The following is a 14,524-nucleotide window of genomic DNA, read 5'->3' on the forward strand; positions in this document are numbered from 1 at the left end:
TCCCGTCCTCAAGCGATCCCTCAACCCAGATTTTGCGGCGAGTTATACAGTATGCCCGGCAACTCGACATTATCGACTCGAGCTTCGGATGATCTGGGATGAGATTGCTGGTTGCATTGAAACAAATATCTCGGCGAGAACGTTGCTGGCAGCTTGGTGCCAACAGCTACAATGTCATCGGCCGATAATCGAAAAACAACAACTACACAACGACAATAACAACAACTACGGGACACAAGTGTGCAAGACACGGGCGGCGCGTACTTTTCAATCCATTTCTGGACGAATTATATCGGCATTCTCTTTTCCCTCCATTTTTACACCGGAAACTGATTTCTATATCCTTTTCATTCCAAACCTCCATGAAATTATTACATCCAAGCGTTCCCATCAAACCCTGACACAGATCAGTGTTGGCCCCGCACAAACAATAATGGAATCGGGCGAAAGCGAGCGCTGATCACATGGGCCATGGCGGATACGCACTCACTGTACGGAACGTGCTCGAAAGGGGATCCGTGCTAAGCTCGGGACACTTGATTATCGTACAGAACAGGGCACGAATGGACACATCTTACCGTCTGTGCATGGGTTTATTATAACACCTGACAGTCTGTCTTCGCTGGCGGCCGAGAATGTTCCCCACGGATGAACGTCTTCTGACCTCTCCGCCCGGGGAAACCGCGATCAGGCAAGAGGTGTGCTGCACAGTCCAGATCGCTCGGGCCGCGTGATGCATCACGGAGCCGGCAGTCATCTGCGTTGAACGCTGACGCCCGGGCAAGCATGTGCGACGGACGCCACCATCAGCCGGTCGTAAGGGCACGGCCCGGGGGTTGTTGCAAGGCAATTCATGACACGGAGATCGGTGTGGGCGATTCATATCATGTCGTGGGGTCGGAGCAGGACATTTTCACGGCTCGGGGTCACCTGGCTGGAAGCGGAATGTCGCCGTTTCGGGCCATCCTGGTCTGGCCGTGCAGGGGAGAGGGGCCAATGAGGGGGGCCGATTCAGGTGATGACGCATCGCTTTGCGGTGGCCCCCCGCCCCACACTGCGGGATCTATAAAAGGTGGATCTTGGGGCCGTTTTCGCTCTCTGTCATTCGTCTCCATTCATCATCGCCTGGACTCAGCCTCAACGTTGCTGACTCCACCCACCCACCTGGTCCTACCTTCCACTCAGTCCGATCGCTCCAGACTCCACCCTCCAAACGCAAGCACCTCCTTCACGCCGCCGGTCACGTCTCGACGCGAGCTGCACGAAGCAAGAGATGACGCACCAGCTTTCGGGGTGGTATCGCACAACGGAGCATTCCCCCCAAACATATTGGTGGCGCCTTCGGGCAATCAATTGCACAAAGTACCGAGAGACGGCAGCCTCAACTTCTTCTCCTTTCTCGCTTCAATATAAACTCTTCATCGGGTTTTTGTGTGCGTGTGCGTGCTGTCCTCGCGCCTGTCGACATAAGTAAGATTGCAGAAGCTTATTATTTTTGCTATGATTTCGGGTTAAGTCTGCTCTGTGTCCGCTTTTGTAAGTTGCTTGTAATATTGCCGCACCTCTCAAATCTCTTTCATTCCCTGCACAACACACCCTAATAAACTATTCCCTGCACCACATACTTTTCCTCACTTGCTTGTAAATAAGTTATTATAAGAAATGTTCCCAGCTCATTTTTGTGTTTTCCTTCATTTGATTCAGCATGGTCCGACTCCTCGCTTTCAGGGACTTTATTCCAAATGATCCGTTCCTTTTAGCCAGAACATCCTTGGCAGTGTCGCAAGGGGGAAAAATAAATCCGGTCTCGGCTAACCACGGCAGAAATCATCATGTGTCTCCGAAAATCACACAAAATGTGAGAGTGTGGCTTGGTCTACCTCTCCAAATGAGCTCTCTACAGCTTGGCTCGTTTCCGCTGCCGTGCCCTGCCTCACCGTTCACCCACCCACAAACAGGTTTGAACACGAACCGACGTCACATGGTCACCGCCACAAATCACGAACGTAAAGAACCAGGTACCGAGCAGAACCAGAAGGAACAGCTCAACTCTCACCAACTGCTGTTGTTGCTGTTCCCAACTGTCAGGTGCTGTCAAAAAGCATCAGTTGGATCTCTCACCAACAGACTGCCAACAAGACAGTGCTGCTGTCCTTTTATAGGCGACCAGTGTGAGCAGAGCCTCAAACACGACTTCAGCCAAATCCAGCTTGCCAATTGGTGCATCGCTGCACATGTCCTCCAACCGTCCATTCTCGTGGTCATTCTCTCCTGTCCATCAAACGAGATGCAACTCCCAATTAATGCAGGCCTGGCTCACATCGCCATGTTCGGGGTGCTGGAGAAGCACCAGAACGCAGCCATCCGCCAGAACAACAGAGCAGAAACACGAAGCGCCTACAGAACATCAACAGCAATTATCACCTCTGTCCAGCGCAATACGAAGAAGAGTCAGTTCGCATCCATAGAGCTGCTGAACTGGGTGTCGATTGCTGATGGAAAAAGGTGGGTGTCGACGTCAATGGAAAAAGGTGGGACGTGAGGGAAATGATCCAAGTCCACAGCCATGTTTGACCGTGAGAACGAACTGTCAAGGAAAATCTTGCGGTGTGATGACTCAAATATCCTGCAAGTCCAATGTGATAAAGAAACCCAAAATAAAATGTGTAAATAAATCGTGTATTTCCAAGCCAATGAGTCTTGAAGGAAAGGGAATAGACAAGAATCTGTTGCGCTGAGGGCCATCTTATCATGTGCACGAACGATGAATACCGCTCATGCAGAAATGAAAACCGACATTAACATTACCGTCCTGCATAAAAAAGGTGGAAAAACAGATCCCTGCAACTGCAAACCAATCAGCCAACTTCCAATCATCAGCAAAGTTATGGAACCCCTCATTGCTTCAGACATTAAATCCTTCCCCTTCTCCAATGGCTTTATTTTCGACAATCAATTTGGTGTCAGACCAGGTCACTCCACTCTAGATATGCTGCTTCTGCTCTCCCAACAATGGACATGAAATCAAAGCCATATCCCTCGACATATGGCGTGCTGTTGACACGCTCTGGCACCCTGCCCTGCTCACCAAATTATCTTCCTCTGGTATCCAAGGCCATCTCCACTCATGGCTCACAGACTCACTCTCCTGTCACAGCCAACGTGTGGCCCTCATATTTCCGCAGAATCACTTCTCACCTTCACACTTTCATTCCACTTTTTTCATGCCTTTGGAAAAAAACTCGCACACTCTCTCTTCAATCCCACTCTTCCAACCAGCTCTTCAAAATCGCTGTTCAGCACCACCTCTAATCTTCCCCAATCCAAAACCACGATCTTTTCCACCGCCGTAAATGCACCCCAAATCCATCTCTTTCAATCCAATTCCCTGTTTTCCTTCCCGAAAGTTCCCTGTCGTGCAAGGTTCTCAAAGTCCCTGTGGTGTCCATCTTGTTTACCCTGTGTAGCCCACCCCATCCCTCTCCCTTCCACAGTTCTCCGAATAGCTCTGTTCCCCACTGTTTTGCCCTTCCCTCTCCACTACTCTTGTCTCCTGCCCACCTTGTTGAACGGTGTGTGTTCGCCCTCATTGGAGCCTCGACATTGCATACACAAAAACAACAACATTCACTGTGGATCAAGAATCTAAACGTTTTCAAAACAAAATTGTTCCAAAAAAGATTCCTCCACTTGTAAGACAAAACACATTCATGGTTGAACATCAAGGTTCTTATTGATATGCTCAGGTGTATAAAAGTGACATACCAGACTTGGGTGTTAGTCCGTCATGCTGATCACGGAGGTTGCAGACATCACTGAAACCGATTCCATGGACACCAGGAATATTTTCCAGCTGCACATTTTGGAATCCAATAAACTTTTTGCAGAAACTGGAAAGTTCTTGAATAACATTCTCCAAGTTGATGAATAGACTTCCCAACAGAGAAGAGCCTGCAAGCTGGAGAACCTGCGGCTTCAACAAAGAATTCACAAACTTACAAAAGTCGGCATACATTGCAAATTTAAATTTCTCTTTGGCGAGAGAGAGGAGCTCTGTTCGCAATGCATCAGAGTCTCTACAAGCTTGAAGAACCTTCCGATTCTCAATTCCAAGAACATTGATCACTGCTTGGGCTGTTTCTGTTCTCAGACCTTGTGATTGGAGCCATTCCAAGAATGTGTCCATTTCACCGATGACCTGTCAGGGACACAATGCTTTTGTTAACAAAGGAAAGGTTATTGGTTCACGAAAAAATATTTTCACGAAAAAAATAAGTGACCACTACATTCGTTATTGTTGTGTGTCTGTCTGTCTGTCTGTCTCTCCCGATCATAGCTCCGAGGGTTTTGACCCGATCCCGATAACATTTTGGTGGGAGATTTATATCATGATCTTGTTGTGTTTTCCTGAAAATGGGCGTGGTGCGCCCATTGTGGACGGAGCCACGCCCAAAAAACATGTGTTGTGAGGGGGTAGCCGATTTCAATTTGCATCTTCTCCAAGGGGGTTTGTCGAATCTGACATGGGTTTCGCTATTTGGTTAGCCCAATGGCACCTGCATAAACCCATGGAGCTCGCTTTTTCATTTTCATCCCAAGTTCAAGGTCACAAGGTCACGAACTTAGAAAATTGCGAATTGTGTTTTTAGGGGGTAGCCGATTTCAATTTGCATCTTCTCTGAGGGGGTTTGTCGAATCTGGCAGAGGTTTCAGTATTTCCTCAGCCCAATGGCACCTGAATTGCCCCACAGAGCTCGATTTTTCATTTTCGTCCCAAGGTCAAGGTCACAAACTTAGAAAATTGCGAATTTTGACATAAAAATCCATCTTCTCCGAGGGGTTTGTTGAATCTGGCAGGGGTTTCAGTATTTGGTTAGCCCAATGGCAAATGCATAGCCCCACGGAGCTCGATTTTTCATTTTCGTCCCAAGGTCAAGGTCACAAGGTCATGAAGAAAATTACGAATTTTGACATAAAATCATATGACCGCCCAAACTTTGAGAGCGAGGATGACAATATTTTTTATGCATAATGTTGAGGTCATTCCCCACCTAAAGTCTCAAAACCATTTTGCTCCATCTCGAACACCTTGCCCGTGGCACCCCCTTCAAATCTGTTTTTACGCTGATTTCATCAAATTACGGATAATCCAAGGAGTGCGAAATTCCATAGAGTCCAGATGATGTTATATTGTTCCTGGAATGTTCCCGAAGACGTTTTGCACCAAAGGTCATTATTCTTGACCTTTGACCTTTAAAGTTCACAAAGGTCAAATTTTCAGAGTTGTGAGAATCGAACTGGGTTTTCGACCTTCTTCGACGAACTAACTCCAATAAGCAAAAGTATGTTTCCTTATTTTAATGTCCCCAACATTGTTTTGTGACCTTTTAAGGTTTTGCAAAGGTCAAATTTTGAAAGTTGTTGAACGAAACCGGGTTTTCGACATTTTGCAGCTAATAACCTGTCACTCGTACCACATCATGTTGATCATTCTTATATCCTGGTCAAACATTATCACATTGTCTCATCCTTGACTTCTGAAACAATCTACATCGTCAAATACCGCTCGTGAACCATTGTCGTCTTCAGACTTGTTCATGTTATTTTCTTTACTCTGTATTTTATCCAATCAATGCAGGGCTTTGCAGTCAGTTTGTTCACTCCATGTGAGCTTGCAGGATGGACTCGAGGTAGGCATACTGACCCTGAGTTGTCTTGCTTGGGTTTGAATCCCGACACGCAATAAACTGTCACCATGATGTTTCACAGATTGGGAAAGGGATCAACGTGTGTGCCGTCCTTCAGAAGAACGTTCAGCTGGGCATCCCCTCTCACAGCATAAGTTGGGAGACATTAAAGATCCCATGGAGTCTTTCTCGAAGATGAGGCCAGCTATCACGAGCACGCTGACCAAATTCCAAATTTCTTCTTGAAAATACAGGGAGAACTACATCAGCGGCACAGCCACACTCACAGCAATGATGCAACCAGCAGGCACTGCAAACAAAATTAAAGATCCAAAAACTAAAGTGCCACCTCACCACTCCCACCCTCATTATTGTTTCATCAATTAGCATATAATCAATGTCCATAGACAAAAACGGAAATGCATCAACAGTAACACCATGGCTCCACAAAACAAGGATAAAACAAGCAGAAAAGCCACGGTGGGGGAAGAACCTCTTATTCCTTTTCTTCTTTCTCATTTCCCTTTCATGGACACTCAGCAGGATTAAATACAAAACCTGCCACCAGGGCAGAGGAGCTCCTTGTGAGCCAACAACCATACATATCTGGTGCCAACTACATCTGCAGACATCCTCCTGCAGTTGCTTACCTTTCCTTGGAAGTTGGTGGTGGTATTTCTCCTCCGACCACCACAAAACACACTGTCGTGTGTGTTGTGGTGGTGCTGAGGTGTCGTCCACCAGACGTGTCTCCTCCGGTTAATCTGAGGCATCCCTTCGGTGGGGTGTCTGGAATGTCCTCTCCTGAAGTGATGGGGATGGGTCAGGCATTTGCCTTGGGGATGGCCACATGGAAGGCCCTGGAGTACAAGTGCAAAGTGGACGCAGTGGCGCACTGTGGTACATCCTTCCAATGAATGAATGAATGAATTTCCCTTCATACAGTGTGAGCTCTATTGCTTCGAATCTGCAACTGCCACCACCCAGGAGCAGCCTCAGATGAACTGATTCCCCATGCAAGTCATCGTCTTCGGAGCCCCTTTTCCATTTGTTCAACATGTGAATGCCTCATGAGGGGGTATGGGGTGGTGAGAGTCAGTCAGGGCAGGCAGTGGCGAGGGGCAGTCAGGGTCGGCAGTGGTGAGGGCCAGTCACGGCAGGCAGTGGAGAGGGGCAGTCATGGCAGGCAGTGGAGAGGGGGCAATCAGGGCAGGCAGTGATGAAGGTGCAGCAAGGGTCTTGTCATGGGATATTGTGGGATTGATGTTGTGTCTTGTTCACCCCAAAACAGCAGATCCCCACCCTCCTTTTCCCAGCCACCAAATTATTCGTTTATTAACACCCTGGTGATAACCCTGCACCTGCCCCACTTTTCTCATCCCCACACTCCCATCCCCCTCCCCCAATCCCCTTATTAAATTGAGTCGTAAGCTCAACGGATATATCTAATCTGAATCGTGGTGTTGGTGTCTCACAGATGTGATCAACCAAATCTGAATTGCCACCACCTGTGCCAAATTTCGTTGTTAATACCTGTTATATCTTCCTGGCTGGGTCACACAAAGCCAGCACCCCAGGCGGTCTCCTGGGTCACCTGCTCCTAAATCCGGCCCTGGCCCCACCATCTTTTTCTAATAATAGGCTCTTGCTGTCTGTCTGTCTGTCTGTCTGTCTGTCTGTCTGTCTATCCCATCCTGAAACACAGAAAAGCTCTTTGGAGAGAAAAAAAAGTGCTCCTGACTACATAGAAAGCTTTCGTCCACAGCCTGATGGAGTACTGCTCTCCCCTTTGGGCTGGTGCTCCTGCCTCTTATATTACCTTTCTCAGCTTCACGCTGCAGAAACCAAGGCATTTAGGATCATTGGTATCTCCTGCGGTGAGGCCAAATCTTTGGGCCTCTCACTCACCACAGGCAGGTCGGCGATCTTTCTGTCTTCTGCTGTCTCCTCTCTGGTCTGGTCTCGTCCCCCCCCCCACCCCCTCTCTGTCTGCGATATTCACTCCCGCCCCATCATCCCCCATATTTCCGCAGGGCATTCAATATCCACCAGGAACCCTCTTCTGGTAAAAACTACCAAAATCAGTCATCACTGCTCACCGTCACTCTTTCATTCCTCTATATTCCCACCTTTGGAATAAACTCCCACACCCTCTTCAACCCCACTCTTCCCTCCAGGTCTTCAAAACAGCTGTTCACCAGCACCTCTTCTCTTCCCCCATCCAAAACCACAATCTTTTCCACCCCCGTTAATTCACCCAAACTCCCCCCTCCCTCATTCAAATTTGCTGCTTTGTGAAGTCCTGAAAGTCCCTGAAGTGTACATCTTGTTCACCCCATGTTCCCTGCCCCATCACTCTCCGTTCCGCATATCTCCTTATGTCTTTGTTAACCTCTGCCATCTTCGAAGATGGATGGAGGTTACTGTTTTCACCCCTTTCTGTTTGTTTGTTTGTTTGTTATCTTGCCAAAACAAAGTTTTTGCAAGATATGCTCGTCAGCTTGTATGTTTTTTTATTTTTATTTTGTTTGTTTGTTTGTCTGTAATCACGAATAAAATGTTCTGCAGGGCACAGTTATCATTGGAAATTTTTGTAACTTCGCATTTCAGAAGCCTATAGAGGTCCCTTTCAGCGCATACAATTTTGAAGGTCAAGGTCAAAGGTCAAGGTCACTGTCACAAATCAGGGGAGTCGACGAAACCCTTATTTTTTTGAGTAATTTTGATCGGATCGTCTTCAAACTTCATGGGAATATAGTTGATGGTCTGGCACTCAGCTGATTAATTTTTGGTGGCGATTGGCCTTGACCTTCATGGTTAGCGCCTCAGGTCAAACATATTTGACCCCAAGGTCAAATTTTCAAGTTTTAGGAACCATATCGTGAAGTACCTCAAATTGAACACCTTGATGAGTGCTTTCTAGATGTGTCAAGCTCGAGACATTATGACGTCATTTGGTGACGTTATGAGGCAAACGCATATTTTTCATGGTTTCTCTGTCGAACGATTCTCATCGGAATCTCTCGAAGGCAGATATTCCTCAAGGAGTCGCTCCTGGTGGATAGCAGCTCTGTTCACCTCAGTGTGACCTTATAGAAGTCACACGTGGTCACCTTTTGGCAAGATACGGGTCACCCTGCGGATGACATTGGTTTATTTTTACTTACGAAATCTAAAGATTTCGTAAGTATATTGATGCCTTCCGTTTCTGTTTGTTTGTTTGTAGGCACGTTAACTCGAGAACGGAAGAAGCTACCAATGTCAAATTACACAACGTGATTCAGGAGGGTGATAGCTCATGCCGATTAGATTTTGGTCAAAATCGGTCAAAGGTCAAAGTCACGGTGAGGTCAAATATTCGATTTTTGATGGTTTGGTACAGATAACTCGAGAACGGAAGAAGCTGCCAATGTCAAATTACACCACGTGATTCAGGAGGGTGATGGCTAGTGCTGATTAGATTTTGGTCAAAATCGGTCAAAGGTCAAGCATCCAAAACATTCGATTTTTAATGATTTGGTACAGAATAATCGTAGAAACTTCTGGTTTGTGTCGCTACCTTCTCAAGAGACAGCTTTTATTAGACAAGGTCAGAGGTCAAGTTGACGATTTCGTAAGTACCAGTCTATGACTGCTTGTTTTGTTTGTTTGTTTGTTTGTGAACAGTATTACGGAAAAACTCCTCGACGGATTTCGACGAAACTTGGTGGGGGGATTAGGTATGGTCCAAGGATTATGCCATTAAATTTTGGACTTGGTCCCCACACCCCAAAAAAATTGTAAGAGAAATTTTTTTTTGCATTTCTACATGTTTTTAGTGATTTCCAACCCCCCCCCCCAAAAAAAAAAATGTTGGAGAAAAGAACTATAACTGTCAGCACTGTTGACATATTTCATGAATAAGATACAAGGTTCACTTGAGTGACCCAGCAGTATTGGCGGCGGAGGTTTTGCACTCTCCCGAGTGCTCCCCCTCTAGTTCCCCACTGTTTTGTCCTTCCCTCTCCCTCCCCTCTTGCTGTACGTAGTTTGTTAGCTCTCATACGAGCCTGGCCAACACTCCAGACTGTTGTGGGCCAGGGTTTGGTGGCGATAAACGACCACAAGGTGGAGCAGTAGAGTAGTCTCCCACCGAACACCCAGAATTTAGGTCGTGACTCTCAAACAACTCCCAAAGCTCAAGGGTCTCTTTGTGGACCATGGTCGCCAATATTTCGACGGCGTGGTGTAGGGTTAATTGCCTAATTTCAATATACCTAAGTACCCATGACGTCCAACTACCGGGGAAAACCACAGCCTCGACCGACTTTGTCCGAACCGAGTCGCGATCACCGACACGGATCCGGCGTAACCAAGCGGAAGCCACCGAGGCCACGCCGGACCAAATGAACAATTTACGACACGAACGGCCTTACTATTTCTCAAACCAACACCGTGCTGGGTCAATGAAAGAAAACACGAACAACAAACTGGAACATTTAACACGGGGGTTTATTTATAAAGAATAATCGGGGAGGGGAGACACAGAAAAATAAATAATGACCGTTTTTACAGCCATTTTTCCCTGCTGTGCAGGGGTTGGCTTTTTCTTGAGGCAATGTTTTATGGCTGGATGCCCTTCCTGACGCCAACCCTGGTCGCCTCTTACGACACACAGGGATATGGTACACCTATTCTGACCGGGGCATACACCGGGACCAGTACACTGGTACTCATTTCGCCAACCTTGGAAGGATGACAGGCTGTCAACCCCCTGGTGTTAATTCAGCAGCCAACGGGGCTTGAACTCAGGACCCTGGGATCCCAAGCCACCACCCTAACCACGAAGCCAACACCAGGCTTAGGGGAGACAGAGCAGAGTTATAATGAATAAAAGAAATGCAAACCAAGGAACAGAGGCACTTTACAGTTTCTAGTTACAGACGGGGCCCATGGACACACACACACACACACACACACACACACACACACACACACACACACACACACACACACACACACACACACACACACACACACACACACACACACACACACACACACACACACACACACGAAACTGGACCCTGTGGGTCTTTAGTCGGTAGAGCCGGGCCGCCTCGTGCGGTCACACCGACCCGAACCACCACGGGGACTCGAACCCACGACCTGAAGTCCATGGCCCACGACACTGGCTGCTCCGTCACCAGACTTGCCCACCAAAGGATAGCAGACCACTCCAACCACGACCACGACCGTCTGCAGAGCCCTCGTCGACAATCACTGAGCCACGACGACAGACCGCTCGGCAATCTCCATGAACTCGTCTCTCTGCCGAACCCTGGTCCTGACCACCATTCGACTCTTCTGAGGTGGGAGGGTTCTCCTCTCCTCGCCACTCACCTCCTGATTGGACGAGGGGTTGTGGGACGACTCGTGGTCACCTCCAAATTGGCTGGGGCATGCGTGTCATGCTCGCCCTTCGCTCATTCGCTGGAGGAAATGTCCATGCCCTGCCTTGGGGCAGATCCTCGATCCGAAGCGACGGAGGCTCCGCCCACGCCCTCAGCCTAAAACACATGGGCAATGGCGATGGGGTCGAGTGTGGGTCGGCGTCGCTGTTGTTGTTGTTGTGGATGTAATAAAAACCTAACTTAAAAATCACTCCAAGCGCACACACGAAATTCCCATTAGACAGAGGGGATGGATTCTAACGACAAAACACATACTTATCGAAATAACTGAACTATGGGGACTCTGGCTGTTTGTGTGCACAAGGTTTCCAAATCTGTAACAATACATCCATCCACACATACAGACATACATACATACATACCGATGCAACCAAGGGGTGAATATAAACACATATATTGAAGTGATGATACACACATTAAACACACACCTGGAGGGCTCCGTTCCACCTTCTGAAAACCACATGTGGAGAGAAGAACAAACAAACATCTCAATTTACTTTTACTTGAACTTTCTCACAGATTCATCATGAATTTACACTTTCCTTGAATATAAATATCCTGTTCAACAAGTCCTACACCGTCATCTCACAAACTAGATTTGTACATGGATGGGAGATGTTTCGGAACCTGATGGGGGGGGGGGCAGGGGCAGCCTGATTGGGGGCAGGGTGGCAGGGCCCAGTCTGATCGGGGGCAGGGCAGCGGGGGCCAGTCCGATTGGGAGCAGGGCGGCGGGGGCCAGTCCGATTGGGGGCAGGGCAGTGGGGGCCAGTCTGATCGGGGGCAGGGCAGCGGGGGCCAGTCCGATTGGGAGCAGGGCGGCGGGGGCCAGTCCGATTGGGGGCAGGGCAGTGGGGGCCAGCCCGATTGGGGATAGGGTGGCGGGAGCCAGTCCGATTTGGGGCAGGGCGGTGGGGGCCAGTCTGATTGGGGGCAGGGCGGCGGGGGCCAGTCTGATCGGGGGCAGGGCAGCGGGGGCCAGTCCGATTGGGAGCAGGGCGGCGGGGGCCAGTCCGATTGGGGGCAGGGCGGTGGGGGCCAGCCTGATTGGGGACAGGGTGGCGGGGGCCAGCCTGATTGGGGATCGGGCGGCGGGGGCCAGTCCGATTGGGGACAGGGCGGTGGGGGCCAGCCTGATTGGGGACAGGGTGGCGGGGGCAGTCCAGGTTGGGGGCAGGGCGGTGGGGCCAGCCTGATGGAATGTGGGTGGAAGGTTAACGAGGAATGTTACATTTTCGACCCACACGATCTTTTTGAGTTTATAGATTATTAATCAGGGTTTTCATCTCCATTCAGATTATGAACGTTAAAAATGCCACGGAAGAGGTAAAGTCGGTAATCGAACCTCGTACCCTCGTTACTCCTCATTTTCAAATCAAATTGGATATACAAGTCAATTATAAAATGTTTCTGAGAGTTTTGTTGTTAAAAAGAAGAATGAGGTTTTATCATCGTTGAAGGAAGTTTCGTGATGATTTGATTATCAACAAAAGGAGTGAAAAACACCTCATTAAATTAACAATCAAACACCTCAACAAACATTCAATAAAAACTCCTTTAACTTTCCTTCATCGACGTCGTCAAGAATCATAAAATTATTATATACTAAAATTCACGTTTTTCGTGTTAAATAAGAATTCCCAAAATACCTCTTCCCATCAGTTCCGACCACGAGGATCTCGGTTCGAGGTTCTGTACGAGGTTTACAGGAACAACAACCCGGAAGTTCTTCATCGTCCTGTAATTCTTCTTCTTCTTCTTCTTCTTCTTCTTCTTCTTCTTCTTCTTCTTCCTCCTCATGTTAACTTTTCTCCTTGTTATCACTGATCTCCACCATTGTATTTGACGGTTTTGTTATTTTATAAAATACTCTAAGAATGAGGAATCGAATGTTAAACCGACATAGGAACGTCACAAGGTTTTCACTATACACCTCCTGACCTCTGACCCCGAGTCTTCTTCCTCATCGCTCCCTCTCACGTCCGGTCGATACACAACACCACGTGTTCAGGTGGAGCCCCCGTTGTCCGTCACCTTACATCACGTGGGTTGATTTAGCCCGTCATCCTCCTGAGATCGTCAAAACAAGGAGAACTGACAGCTTCCTGGAAACAAGGGGTCGAACATCACCGGCACAGCCGAACTTCCAGCGATGATGCAACCAGCAGCAATCAGCTGTAATACAAAACCATAAAAATAAATTATTCTCCCGCATTGAAACACAAATTTACAATCTGAACATCAATGTCTGCAGCACATGGTTAGTTTACTCGAGTAACCTGGTCCAAAGTACAATCCACATGGTGAGTTTACTCGAGTGACCTGGTCCAAATAATCTACATGATGTTACTGGACTCCACAAACTGACATGTTCCTTTTGAGATATAACTTCAACAACAAGGGAAAACAAGCATTTCGTTTCCCATGAACCTCTAAAAACATGGTTTTGGTTTCACACTAAATTCCTGTTTCACTCCCACATGCCGGAGTGAGTGATCCAAAGATTCTTACTCAAGCAAAAAAAAAATATATATATATATATATATATATATATATATTTTAATTGATTGAAATTTCCTGAGATGAGATTTCGGCCAACGACATCAGTCCACGTCAGTGTACATTTCCATTAATGTCAAGGTCATCAGTATGTAATTAATAAACATTGGGTACATGGGATTTGAACTTCAATTCACTGCATCATGAGCCAGAGGTTCAGATGAAAACACCAACAGGCCAAGTAAACACTGTGTTGGACCAAGGGTTTTATAAACAAAGGTGTAAATTGATGAAGTGATGAATCCAGAAAACGTGCAGGACCAGAAACATTTGCAAGGAATTAATTAATGTGATTATCACATATTATAATTGATAATGTCGTGTGACTTTCCACCTGGTTATACTGTTGCGGTGTCGGGTTTCGGTGGTGATAACAGCCGCGAATCGGTGCAGTCGGGCCGTCCCCACCGACACCCGGAATTGAAGGTCGTAACCCTTGGATAACTCCAAAGGTCACGGGTCCCTTAGAGGACCGTGGACGCCAATATTTTGACGGCGTGGGGTAGGGTTAATTGTCCAATTCCAATATGCCGAAGTCCCCACGTCGTCGAACTACCGGGGAAACCACACCCTCGGCCGACTGTCTGAACTGAGTCGCATTTACCGACTCGTATCCGGCGTAACCGAGCGAAAATTTCCAGAGCCGCGCCGGTCCAAATGACAACTTATGGCACAAACAGCCTCAATAATTCTCGAGCCCGAACCATGCTGGGTCAATGTTAGAAACGACAGGCAACGAACTGGAACATTTAACAGATATTTATTTACAAGGGAGGGAAACAGAGCAGAGTTATCACGAAGAAAAATGCAATGTACAATGAGCAA

The 14,524-nt window shown here is 47.6% G+C and overlaps 1 protein-coding gene across 20 annotated transcripts in view; it reads right to left on the minus strand.

The window, feature by feature from the left end:
- LOC147006586 (uncharacterized) overlaps positions 1 to 14,524 on the minus strand; it is a 79,287-nt gene that overhangs the window by 55,926 nt on the left and 8,837 nt on the right. For 9 of the 20 annotated variants that reach the window (XR_015054734.1, XR_015054733.1, XR_015054735.1 and 6 more), the window contains exons 1-4: positions 12,790 to 13,075; positions 11,569 to 11,590; positions 4,153 to 4,198; positions 3,766 to 3,973 (exon numbers count right to left, since the gene is read on the minus strand). Coding sequence is in view for 14 of the 20 variants with exons in the window: in XM_085868465.1 (XP_085724591.1) it covers positions 3,766 to 3,973; positions 4,153 to 4,198; positions 11,569 to 11,590; positions 12,790 to 12,940 (427 nt within the window). In the remaining 6 variants the exon portion in view is untranslated. The other 11 variants (XM_085868448.1, XM_085868449.1, XM_085868452.1 and 8 more) reach the window with 10 other exon arrangements.

Source organism: Eptatretus burgeri, unplaced genomic scaffold (genome assembly GCF_056783735.1).
Source record: "Eptatretus burgeri isolate ZD-2024b unplaced genomic scaffold, Ebu_testis_v1 Ebu_testis_scaffold_3162, whole genome shotgun sequence".
NCBI classification, from domain to species: domain Eukaryota; kingdom Metazoa; phylum Chordata; class Myxini; order Myxiniformes; family Myxinidae; genus Eptatretus; species Eptatretus burgeri.